Here is a 12,447-nt window from a genome sequence, read left to right as displayed (position 1 = left end):
ACATGCCCTCGCTTGGAGAAAAGGTCTGTGCAGATGTGGCCAGGTTAAGGATCTCGAGAGACTGTCCAAGGGGGCCCCAAATCTAAAGCTGAGTGTCCTCGTAAGACACGGGAGGGGACACACTGACACGGAGAGAAGAGGCCACGAGAAGACACGTCACGGAGCCACGTGCTCGTGAGCCCAGGAGCCGAGCAGGTGTGGAGCGCGCCCCAGCGCCTTCGCAGAAGCACGTGGCCCTGCCCACACCTTGACTGTGGACTTCCAGGCTCCAGGACGGGGAGAGAGCACATCTCTCTTGTTTCCAGCCCCTCGGTTTGCGACACTTCGTTACCGCAGCCCCAGGAAGCTGAGACACCAGGTGGATCACTGGTCTCATTTTTAAGTATGAACATAAACGGCGGCAGAGGGGGGACACGCTGTGTGCCGAGCCCCCACCTTCTGCCCAGTGGAAGCCGCCCGCAGTCACAGCCCGGCGATGGTGAAGGCCGGAGGAGTCACCCCGGACCCCGCCGTGGTCTCCCACGAGCTGGGGCAGGATGTGGCCCAGGGGAGGGGGGGCAAGTGTGGGCTCAGGAGGGGCCCCAGGACGGGCAGCTGCCCCGCCACCTCCCCTCCCATTGCTAAAACCGGCCGTAAAGGGATCCTAGTTTTAAAACCCATCCTATAGAGGAGTGCTGCTTGGTGAAAAAGCTGTTGAAGGAACAGGCGCCAGGGAAACAGAAATTCTCAGGTCTGGGACCTGAGGCAACATGGGTCTCAGAGCTGCTCTGCACCTGGGTGAGTGCGCCCGAGCCTCCTGGGGGCAGCAGCCCGCCGGCCCTGGACACAGCACGTGGAGGCTGCGGGGGCCGCACCAGCTGCCCAGCCAGGCCGGGGCCCCCCGCCACAAACACCCAGGGCCACACCCCTCACACGAGGCCAGCGAGCGAGGCTGGCCCTCGGCGAGGTCTCCCGGTCACCAGCAAGGGAGCGCCGCCGGCCTTCCAGCCCTGCACCCGGGGCGCCCCCTTGTCTCCACGCCAGGCCTCATGGGCCCGAGGACCCCACTCACAGCAGCCGACCACAGCCAGGCGGCCACCGGGCCTGCACCCACACCCTAGGGGGCAGGAGCTGAAGGCGCCTGCGGGGCCTGGAGGGAAGCCTGAAAGGGGCAGCTGGGGCAGGGGTTGAGCGGACCAGCTTGGTCGTGCTGACGGGAGGCAGAGAGGGGCCGGAAGCAAAGTGTGAAGAGGAAACGAGGTGGTCCACGCACAGACACACACACCAGACACACACACAGCCACACATCCGGTCACGCATGCCTGCGTGCTCACATGCATGTGGGGACACACAAACCTGCTCGCTTGCACGCACACATGCACACACATTCTGCATGGGCACCGCGGTGGGGACCACCTGACTGGTTCAAGCCCCACACCATGACCAGAGACCCCCTCTCAGCTCATAGAGCCTCTACTTTCAAAGGAGAACTCCGCGGAGTCGAGGCACTAACAGCCTTGGCCAGGCACACAGAGGCCCTCAGCCACCAGCCGGCCAGGACCTCGGCCTGGGGCTGGGCACCGTCCCATCACCACAAAACTCGGGGGGGGGTCTGCCTGTGGACCACGCGTGCTCACCCTGCCCTCCTACACCTGCCTGCCCTGAGCCTGGCCAGGGGCAGGGGGCAGGATCCTGGTGCAGAAAAGGCAAGCGGCCCCGCTCGCTGAAAGGGCCGCTGAAAGACCCCCGCTGGGGCCCCTCGGAGCCCACCCCACCTCCTTTTCCGTCCCCCCGCCTGGAGGCCTCCCCCGCAGCACTAAGCCCAGTTCACTCTGCTCATGAGCCACCCAGGCACCTGGGGACACGGCCTGACTTCTGTGGAGCTGAAACCCAAGAGGGAGGATGGTCTGAATGTGGAAAAGGTGGGCAAAAAAACAAACCCTGAGGATGTGCTGTTCAGGGGCCCGGAGCAGGCACGTGACCACAGCAGCTGCTCATGGGACCTCCCAGACAGGACACAGACTCCCAAGGAAGGAGAGACACCAGCCCGGCAGCACGCAGGGAACAGCATTGTGCCAGAGGGAACAGCCAGTGCAGAAGCCCGGAGGCCAGCATGGGGGTGGGAAGAGCCGTAGGTGGGGTCCAGCCAGGTGGGCCTGCTGAGCCAGGCTGAAGCCTCATCCCAGCTCACGGGGGTGACAGCTGTCATCAAACAGGGCCCAGGCTGGCTGCCTGTGGAAAATGGACACCGGGAGACAGCAAAGCTCCAGACCCTGCAACTTCCCGGCCAGGGGAGCTGCTGGCCTAGGCTGGGCAGAGGAAAGGGGGCCCAGGCTCTGCAGTAACCACGGTAACAGTGGGCAGGGCCTTCCCCCTGCCAGAGGCCAGCCAGCTCACGAGACCCCTTGGTGGGCAGAGGCAGGGCCTGAGGGAAAGGAAAGAAGAGGATGATTCTGGATGGGGGGACGGGGTGGTAACCTGGGGAGACGAGCGGGCGACAAGGCGGGGTGGAGTTTCTGTCTCAGACACATGAGCCCAAGAGGCCCAAGGGACACCAGGCAGCCTGCACGCAGGCAGCTGGACACGGGCGCCTGAAGATGTAAAAATAACCACGAGAGTCATGGGCACTCGGAGGCGTTTACGGCCCGGGGCTGAGCGCCTGGGAGGGCAGCCGGGAAGCTGCGGGCCTCCGGGCCTCGTGGGGGCAGGGGGCTGGCAGGGAGGACGGAACCGGCAGGGGAGACGAGGCGGACGCCCACCCACAGGGACACGGCCGGAGCAGCGCTGTGGGGCTCAGTTCTCGCCAGTCACGGTGACCTTGGGCTGTGCCTTCCGCAGAGCCACTGGGCAACGGCCCCAGGGGCCGCCCGAGGGCTGGGGCTGGGGGCTGCTGACCAGGCCCACCTGCCGGGTCCCCAGGCTGCCCGACCCTTGGGCCTCCTGACACACAGGCCCAGGCCTGCTGCTGATCCAATTCAGGGGGGAAGTCCGCCCACCATGTGTGTGTGTGCAGGGTGCCAGGGGGCTTCACGGGGCACCAGGGGGCTTCACGGGGCACCAGGGGGCTTCACGGGGCACCAGGGGGCTTCACGGGGCGCCAGGGGACTTCGAAGGCTCAGCGCACAGGTGGCAGCAGGAGCGGTCAGGGCCCCAGGCTCCCTGCAAACCCGCTGCCCATCCACCCTCTGCAGGGTCCACCTTGCAAGCCCAGGGAGGACTCATTCTTGTCACTCAGTCAGAGCAGAAGCCAGACCTGACCCCAGGTTCTCTGCTCCTGGTTGGAATCAGGGGCTGCAGGAAGCCTGGCCCTCCGTGTCGAGGGTCCACAGGGACCAGAGGGCTGGTCACCACCCTCAGCCCGTGCTTGGGGGCCGGCCCAACCCCAGGACTGAGACGGGACACCCATTCCCAGGGGACACGGCCGATCCCAGGCCAGAAGGTGGGGCCGGAGCAGGGCCCTCCTGGACGTCACCGCCTGGGAGCCCCACCCGTCTTGGAACGTGCCCGCCTCAGCAGAGCTCCACTGCATGGGGTGGGGCGGAGGCCCAGGGGGCTTACGGGGCACGTGCCCCGAGGACCCCGTTCCTGGGCATGTCTGCAGGACCCCAGCCCCAGCATCACCTGTGAGGCTGAGTCAGGGTCCCTGCCCTCCAGGAATTCAGCACCAGGACGGAGCGTAGACGGCAGGGGGAGCTCTGGACCAGCCCTCCCCAGGACTGGGAGCCCGGTGAACTCCCAGCAGGCCGAGGGGCGGAGCACACAGGGGGGCGGAGTCAGGAGACCACACCCACTCACCCAGGGCCAGAGCCCTTGGGTCACCAGGTCTCAGCCCCGCTGCCTACAAGGCCCTGCCAGCTCCAGGACTCAGGGTCCCTCCTGCCGGCTTTCCTGGGCAGAATAACGCGGCCCCGGCAGCACACACAGGAGTCCCCGCAGCAGAGCCGTCGGAGCCAGTACCCGGGGAGCCGATGATACGGGGGGGCCGGTACCAGGCAGCTGCCCTGGCTGCTCGCCAGGACAGAGGTGGGGACCCCCGGGGCAGTTCTCACTGAAGCGTCTGTAAAGACCGTCCGCTGTTTCCACAGTAGTTCTCCCTCTGATTACCTAAACTTGATTACGAGTGTAAGTGGTCCTGGCTAAGACAAAGCGCAAACAGCAAAGAGACCAAGTGGAGGGGGCCCTCTGTGCCCCCCACCTGCCCAGAGCCTCCAACACCCTCTCTACTGCTGCCCGCGGGCCCTCCTGGGAGGGAGACGATTTCTAAAAGCAAGAGCCCTGGGGTCTTCACGAAGAGCGGGCAGGGCGGCCCCTCCTCCCCTCCCAGGCTCCCCTCTACTGTAGCCGGGGTCTGGGGAGTCTCAGTGGTGAGACCCCCCCATGCAAGGGCCTGCCCCCACCCAGGTCCACCCAAGGGAGCCAGCCTTCGGGGTAAGGGGGGCCAGGCAGCTGCACCCCTCACAGCCAGGCCCCCAGCGGATGGGGGGCCACAGTGGGGTCCCAAGACTCTGGGGACCAGGACATGGGGTGCAGGGCTCAGGGCCGACAGCAACCCAGAGGGGACAAGTGGACCCTCCCCCAGCCCAGTCCTCTCCCACCCAGTCCCCGGGCCGGGTCCTGCCTGGAGCACCTGACTCTCTTCTCCGGGAACATCCCCTCCAGCCCCACCGCCCTAACACCCTGGAGAGGCGGCTCTTCCCTGCCCTGAGGCCCGTGGCACACTCCCCTTCCATGGAGCTGCACGTGAGAGGACCCAGGAAAGGCTCCACGACCACAAGGCCACTTATAGACTGGAAGTCTGCAGTGGTGAGGAGCCGGTGCCGGAGGGCCCCGGTCCACAGGTGCATCCGCCCAGGCCAGCCAGGGCGCAGCCCTCATCCAGCTCTCTCAGATATGGACACGACACCCACCACCAAGGGCTGCCTGTCACCACCTGCCCCAGCAAGAGGGATGGGGCCTGCCCAGGGCTGCCCTCGGGTGGGCCACCTTCCCCAGAGGCCCGCACAGGCCCTGGCTCATCAGCCTCCCCGCAAGCAGCCCCTGCCCCGGGCCCCAGCCGGCCCCTGCCTCCTCCATCAACACCGCCTGCGCCCAACCTCAGCCACCCGCAGCCTGGCTGGTGCAGGGACCCCACTGCCTCCCGGCCCCTAGCCCCACCAGGCCTCCCTGAGCTCCCCGGGACAAGGGCCCCCCAGCAACTGGCACGGCACTGGGCCTGCGAGATCTGTCAGCTGTGTGAAGGGGTGCGAGGCCCCCTTGGTGGGGACGCTGAGGTCCAGGCCGGAGGAGAGTGTGTCCGAGGCCTTGCCCCGCAACCATGCGGCTCCCAGAGCCGGCTCGGCCGATGAATGGAGGAGGGGAGCTCCCTGGAAACTGCCAGACACCCCTAGGCGTGCCGGAAGACCAACAGCCTCGCACGTGTGAGGCAGCGTGCACGCACACCCCCAGCAGCCCACACAGACCCCCGGGGGCCTGGGCCGGCTCCAGGGCACCTGTCTCCGGGAACAGCTGCAGCCACCCGGCTCAGAGCCTCCAGGACGCTGCCGCTAACTGAGGACCAAGGCTGGAGATGCCCAGCTCCGCGTGCCCGGCCGGCCTCCTCTCGGGGGGCGCGCTGGCCCTGGGGGGGAGCTGGGGCTGGGGGGCTCCCAGGACACACCTCCAGAGGAGGCCGCTTTCCCCTTTCTCTTTTCCCACCTGGGCAGTCCGGCCTCAAGGTGGAGGGGCCACCTGGGGTCAGCCCGGCCCGGACACCCGTCTGGATTTGGGGTCAGTGACACAGATCAGTCCTCACTGGGCCGGGACTTTCTGGGGTGCTCCCTGCGGAGCGATGGGGGAGGGGACCAGAACGGGCTCCTGCCCTTTCAGCCCTCGGGTCTCCACGGCGCCCCCCAACCCCACCAGGTCCCTCTGAGGTCGGGTCAGCCCTCCTGCCAAGGTGGGTCGGCCAAGGGGCCTGGGGTCTGAAGCCCCGACAGGGCTCCAGGCCGAGTCGGGGCTGCGGGCCGAGCCGGGGCACCGGGAGGGTCCCTGCAGGCCGACGCCGGGGTGCTCTCCGGTTACAGCCCTCGCCCCGGGGCGCCCGCCGCCGGCTATTTCGGGCGAGCTGGCCGCCTCTCCGGGCCTGCCGGGCGTACGCAGGAGGCCGCCGGCGGCCGGTCGTGCGCACGCGTGCCCCCCGAACCCGCGCCGGCGCCCCGAGCCCGCTCACCTGCCACCGGCGACGGCTTGCGCAGCACCAGCCACCTAGTCTTCCACTGCGGGGACAGAGGGAGCGTGAGCCGCCGCCCGCGCCCGCCCCGCCCCGCGCCCGCCGCGCGCCCCGACCTTCTTGCCGTCCCGCAGCTTGACCTGGCCCTCCACCAGCGCCGCCTCGGTCATCTTCTGTCATGGTTCCCGCGCCCCGCCGCGCCTCTCCCCGCCGCCCCGCGGGCCGCCCAGCCCAGGGTCACTTTCAAAATAGCTCCGGGAGCGCCGTGCGCCGGCCGGCGGGGCGGCGGGCGGGGCGGCGCGCGCGGCGGGCGGGGCCGAGGTGCCAGCCCTCCGGTCCTGCCCCACCCGCGCCCCGCCTGGGCGATGCGCCCCCCGCGGCACCTGGGGCCACCTGAGCGCCCTGCTCTCCGGGGCTGCGCGCCCGGCCGAGGCTCGGACCCTGGGGCTGCGACTCTGCTCACCCCAGTAGGGTGGGCGGGGGAGGAGGCCCCCCCTTCCGAAAGCAGAGGAAACGACCACCGGAAGAGGCATCCCGGGCGGCCCGGGTGGGTCCCGGTTTTCAAGTGCGCCTTCCTCTGGGCTGGCTTCCCCCTCGCGCACCTGTCCCTCCCCCCACCCCTGAGCTGTCACCGGACACCGCGGACCACAGACTGACCACGTTGGCTCTGGCCAGGCCGTTGCCTCACTCCCCCACCCAGCTCTCCTGCCCGCTCCCTGCTCCCCTCCAAACCCTCAGACCACCCCTTCCCCATGGGCAGGGGTATAGAGGAGGGGGTTTCATTCCTGTCCCCTGGCAGCAGGGATCCCAGTGCCGATTGCTGCCCGGGGGTTAGTGGGGCCACAGTACCCCAATCTCTGAGTCTGGTCCCGGACCTGCACGCCCCGCCACTGGCTGCTAGGGCTGGGGAGGTCGGTCCCTGCAGGCTGCTCCGTAAAGGCCCCCGAGAGAGCCCCCACTGCAGCGGGGGAGCTCTGAGCCTCGGGTTTCCGTCTTCCCACCCACCCTGGGGCTGACCCACAGCCCCAGGTCAGCTGCCCAGGTTCTTTGGGAGACCAGGTGGGTCCACACCTCAGACGTCAGCCCCCATTTCTGAGATGACCTCTGACACTCACGCCTTTAGGAGCATCGACAAGGCCCGGGGGCCGACTGCAGAGACAGGACGGCACCCTGAAAAGCAAAGAGAAGCCATGCACCCAATCCAGGGTCCCACCCTGAGGAGGCTGAGATTCTGGCTGGCAGGAGGGAGAAAGGCTCTGCAGTGTCCTGTTACCCTGAAATCCGCACGGGCAGGAACGCGGGTGCGTGTTGTCATCCCATCCAGGTCTTGCCTGTCACAGAGGAAGATCTAACACTAAGAACCATGGGCACCTCCAGGACTGACCCCCGTTGGCTGAGCCCCAAGCAGGGCATGGGGCCCCTGGGGGTGGGCAGAACCCTGGGCTGGGGTCCCAGCTCAGCAACCACCATGCTGGGCGCAGAGAGGGCCAAGTCTGTCCTCTCTGGACACCCCCGTCCCCATTGTCCCTGGGAATCTGAGAAGGCAGGGCCCTGGGGGGGTGATGAGCTCGGTTCGAATGTCCCGGGAATGTGTGTCCAGGGTGTGATGCGGAGCAGGATCACCCCAGGCCCAGGAGGCACCTCGCTCTCCCCTCCTGCAGGGGCACCGCCTCTGCAGGGCAGCTGCCCACTCACCCCAGGCCCCCAGCCAGTGGCCCAGGACAGCCGGCAGGGAGCCAGGCGGCGGCGCTGGGGGGCTGTGGCCACCAGCACACCCGCCACCCTGGGCGCTGGGCACGTGCTCATCCCCGCGGGGAGGGGCAGTGCCCTGTAGCATTCCTCAGCACTGGCCCTGACCCAGGCTCCTGCCACGCCCGGCAGCTGCACCTGCTCCTGCACGGGCCCCAGGAAACACGGGCTGCTGTGGGGACAGACGGCTGCCCGCCGCCCCCCCCCCCCCCCCCCCCCGCCACCACACTGGCGACCTAGAGGCGGGACCACTTTCTGGCCTGGCTCCCGCTTCAGACCTGAGGGGGGAGTCCTGGCCTCTCATTCCTAAGCTCCTGCTGTGGACCAAATGCTTGGGTCCCCACCCCCCAAATTCATGTTGAAGCCCAGCCCCAAGGGGATGGAACGAAGAAGCAGGGACTTTGGGGGTGATAAGGTCGTGAGGGTGGGTGGAGTCCCCAGGACTGGATTAGCATCCTCGTAAGAAGACGTGATATTTCTCCCCACCCACACTGAGGACACAGCTAGAGGCAGCCATCTGCGCGCCCGGAAGAGGGCCCCCACCCCAGACCCCAAGCAGGCTGGCACCCTGATCTCTGACTTCCGGCCTCAGCAACTGTTGAGAACCGCATCTGTTGTTTCAGCCTGACAGTGTACAGTATTTCTGTCATAGCTGCCTAAGCAGACTCAGACAGCCCCCTCAGCCGTGGCAGCCAGAGTCGCTGGCGGCAAGTGGCAGAGGCTGACTCTGGTCACTGAAGCAGGAAGGGATCTGTGGGAAGATCGCCAGGCCTCAAGCGGAACCCAGGCTGGGCGGGGGTCAGCAGGAGCTGCAGGAGGCGGGGAGCACAACCACGCTCCGGGGACCAGACGCCACCCCAGCTCTGCACCACCGCGCGGCCAGACTGCACCGCCACGGGCCATGGCCGCTGCCTTCTGAGAAGCCCGCCACCACCACGGGTCAGAGCCGCCGATCACACAGCCGCAGGGGCTGCTGCTGGACGTCACCGCCGAGGACACTGCCACCACGGCCAGACCCCAGGGCCACAGGGCACGGTCACCCCATCAGTGGCTCTGCAGGGACCCGCCATCTGACGCCGCACCTGACACTCGACACCCACATGAACTTTAACCGTTCTACGACTCCTCTGGCCCGTCTCCCCTTCCCGCCGACGCTATTATGATGAGCTCCTAAATGACAGGCCTCCCTGGGGGCTCAGACGGTCAAGAATCTGCCTGCAGTGCAGGAGGCCTGGGTTCAATCCCTGGGTCGGGAAGATCCCCTGGAGAAGGGAATGACAACCCCACTCCAGTATTCTTGCCTGGAGAATCCCATGGACAGAGGAGCCTGACGGGCTACAGTCCATGGGGTCGCAAAGAGTCAGATGCGACTGAGCACACACCTGAATGAGCGGATGTGTGTGAGCGTCTTTCAAGGTGACCCTGAGTTTTACAAATGCAAGAGAATGCTGGGACCAGGGGCAGGCTCCTTGTCTTGTGTCTCCGGGTGCTCAGTGAGGCTGGAGAAAGACACACACCAGCTGATCGTGGCCAACACCCCGCCTGCCTCCACCCGAGCGACTCTCTGAGTCGCCCCTCCGCAAGTCCCAGCTCCCTGCAGGTAGGCGGGGCCGCAGGAAGGAGTTGTGGCCAGCGGAGTGTGGGCAGGAGTAACAACCGCCACCTCCCAGCCCTGCGGTCTCCTACACTCATTCATCGTGTGGTGAGATAGGCGTTACGGACACCGGCTAATCCACCTGGTGTGGCCCTAACCCCAAGGTGACTGTGTGTGGAGATGGGATCTCTAAGGAGGCAGCAAAGGTCAAATGAGGTCATAAGGGTGGGGCCCTGATCCCATAGGACTTCGGCCTTTTAAGGAGGGGGAGCAGTTCTCTCTCTCTCTCTTTCTATACGTCTCAGCTCATGCACAGGCACGGCCATGTGAGGACACAGCAGGAAGGCCTGGAGGAGAGTCTCCCCAGAAACCTACCTCACTGGATCTTGATTTTGAGCTTCATCTCCAGAATCACGAGAAAATAAATATCTATTGTGTGAGCTGTCCCTTCTGTGGCCTTCGGTTACAGCAGTCCCAGCAGACGGGTACAGAAAGCATGTAAGATTAAAACACACTGCCATGTCTCTGGCCTGCACCCACACCCCTTGACGTGACCTCCTCCCACTGAGAGCTGGAGCATGTTTGTCTACCCCGGCTTTGACGAGTGAAATGCAGTGCAAACATTCACATCCACTGTTTCTTTGGAGCCCAGCCTCCACCAAGTGAACGGGCCCAAGCCAGCCTGCCAGATGACAAAAATATGTGTGTCCCAGTCACCCTACCGTCCCAGCCAAAAGCCTGTTGGCCCCCAAGGGCAGAACCACCCGAGACCCACCGATGACCCATGTACAACCTGGGCCACAAGAACCACCCGTGAGCAAAGCCAGGGACCAACAGGCCCAGCATCATGAGCTAAGTAGTTTGGGTGTCATTTGCGACACTCTTGAGAGTCCCTTGGACTGCAAGGAGATCCAACCAGTCCATCCTAAAGGAAATCAGTCCTGAATACTCATTGGAAGGACTGATGCTGAAGCTGAAGCTCCAGTACTTTGGCCACCTGATGTGAAGAACTGACTCATTGGAAAGATCCTGATGCTGGGAAAGATTGAGGGCGGGAGGAGAAGGGGACGATGGAGGATGAGATGGTTGGATGGCATCAGTGACTCAGTGGACATGAGTCTGAGTAAGCTCCGGGAGTTGGTGATGGACAGGGAGGCCTGGCATGCTGCAGTCCATGGGGTGGCAAAGGGTCGAAGACGACTGAGCTGAATTGAGCTGTGACACTTAGCAGCATTCTGATACAGTGTCTGCGGCAGACTCCAAGCCTCGTGGGACACGGGAAGCTCTGCAGAGAAGGAGCTTGGATCCTGAGTTGCCGTGGCCAAGGGCACCAGCAAACGTCCAAGCTGAGCAGGGGTCGGCACACAGCAGGCACGACCAGACAGAGTGAGGCCTCCATGCGTGTCCCGTGTGAGACCACAGCACATCAGAGACACTCAAATGCCGAGCATCACAGGGGAAAGCGATGTCAAAAGACACAATTCACAATCGGATTTTTTTTTTTTTTTTTTTTGGCCACATGGCTTGCATGATCTTACTTTCGCAACCAGGGATGGAACCTATCAGAAATGTGAAGTCCTAACTGCTGGACTGCCAGGGACATCCCCACGATTCCATTTAAAGCAGATTTCTCAACAGTAGGAACAGAAGCCAGTGGAATACCTTCCAAGTGCTGACAGGAAATAGCTAACAATACACGTGAGATGAAACACCGAGAGAACAGCATGAACGATGTTGTGGCAATAAATGTGGAAATGTAGACAGATAAATTCACCGAAGTGGAGCTTCCTAAACTAGCTCAAGAAGAAACAGAATTCTCAACAAGTCCCAAACTATTAAAAAATGACTCAGTAGTTAAATATCATCCCGTAAATAAGACACCGGGGGCTTCCCTGGTGACTGAGTGGTAAAGACTCCGCCGCCAACGCAGGAGACATGGGTTCGATCCCTGATCCGGGGAGATCCCACAGGCCATAGAACCATAGAGGAACCACGACTACTGAGCCTGTGCTCTGGAGCCCGGGGACCACAGCTAGAAAAGATCCCTCGAAGCAACAGAGACCCAGCACAACCAATAAGCAAAAAAGAAAGAAAACCCTGGGTCCAGGGAATCTTACAGGAGATTCTACCAACCTCTGAATGAACAGACGACCAGCTTTCTACAGCCCTCCGGTGGACAGGGAAAGAAGGGGCAGATTCTCTTAGTCTATGAGGTCTGAGGGTAGCCCTGCAGACAGTCATTCAAACAGTGTAAGAAAGGAAAATTTACAGGCCAATCTCACTCGGGAACATAAATGCAAAACCCTAAACAAAATAAAAGCAAATTCCGAAAAAGCTGCTAAAACGTCAGCGTGTGTCGGCCAGGGTCCCAGTTGCTGATATGTTAGGACAGTTCAGAGAGGGTCTATTTACAAAGGTGTGGTCTTGGAGGGAACCACCAGCGGTGGTGACTGTATGTGTGTGTGTGTGCAAGTCGCTTGATTATGTCCGACTCTTTGCAATCCCATGGACTGCAGCCCACCAGGCTCCTCTGTCCATGGACTTCTCCAGGCAGGAATACTGGCGTGGGTTGCTTTCCCTTCTCTAGGGGATCTTCCTGACCCGGGGATCAAACCCTCGTCTCCCGCATTGCAGGCAGATTCCTTACAATCTGAGCCACCGGGGAAGCCCACTGTGACTGTGGAGCCCTGGGCTGGTTAGACAGACGTGGAACTGCTTCAAGACCTGGGGGTGGGAGGTCCCTGAACCACAAAGGGGCCTGATCTACACCTTGGGAGGAGTGTGACCTCAGGTAAGGGATCGGGTGTACCCTTTGCTGGGATACCAGGACAAATTACCGTCCTGGAGGCCCGAAGTCCAAGATGAGGATGTCGGCAGGGCTGGGTCCTTCCTGCCGTTGTAAAGACCTGCTCAGGCC

At 63.8% G+C, this 12,447-nt stretch overlaps 1 protein-coding gene across 2 annotated transcripts in view; it reads right to left on the bottom strand.

The window, feature by feature from the left end:
* The window catches only part of DOK7 (docking protein 7), a 34,252-nt gene extending 27,629 nt beyond the window's left edge, over positions 1-6,623 (bottom strand). The window contains exons 1-2 of one of the 2 annotated variants that reach the window (XM_070462546.1): positions 6,328-6,623; positions 6,188-6,233 (exon numbers count right to left, since the gene is read on the bottom strand). In XM_070462546.1, coding sequence (XP_070318647.1) covers positions 6,188-6,233; positions 6,328-6,357 — 76 coding nt within the window. In that variant the 5' untranslated portion in view covers positions 6,358-6,623. Of the gene's footprint in view, positions 1-6,187; positions 6,234-6,303 lie in introns of both variants that reach the window. The other variant, XM_070462545.1, reaches the window with a different exon arrangement.
* Between the last annotated feature and the right edge of the window lie 5,824 nt (positions 6,624-12,447).

The sequence above is a fragment of the Odocoileus virginianus genome, unplaced genomic scaffold (genome assembly GCF_023699985.2).
Source record: "Odocoileus virginianus isolate 20LAN1187 ecotype Illinois unplaced genomic scaffold, Ovbor_1.2 Unplaced_Scaffold_5, whole genome shotgun sequence".
Taxonomy (NCBI): domain Eukaryota; kingdom Metazoa; phylum Chordata; class Mammalia; order Artiodactyla; family Cervidae; genus Odocoileus; species Odocoileus virginianus.
Note: the sequence above shows the minus strand (reverse complement) of the source record. Positions and strands in the feature narration are given on the sequence as shown.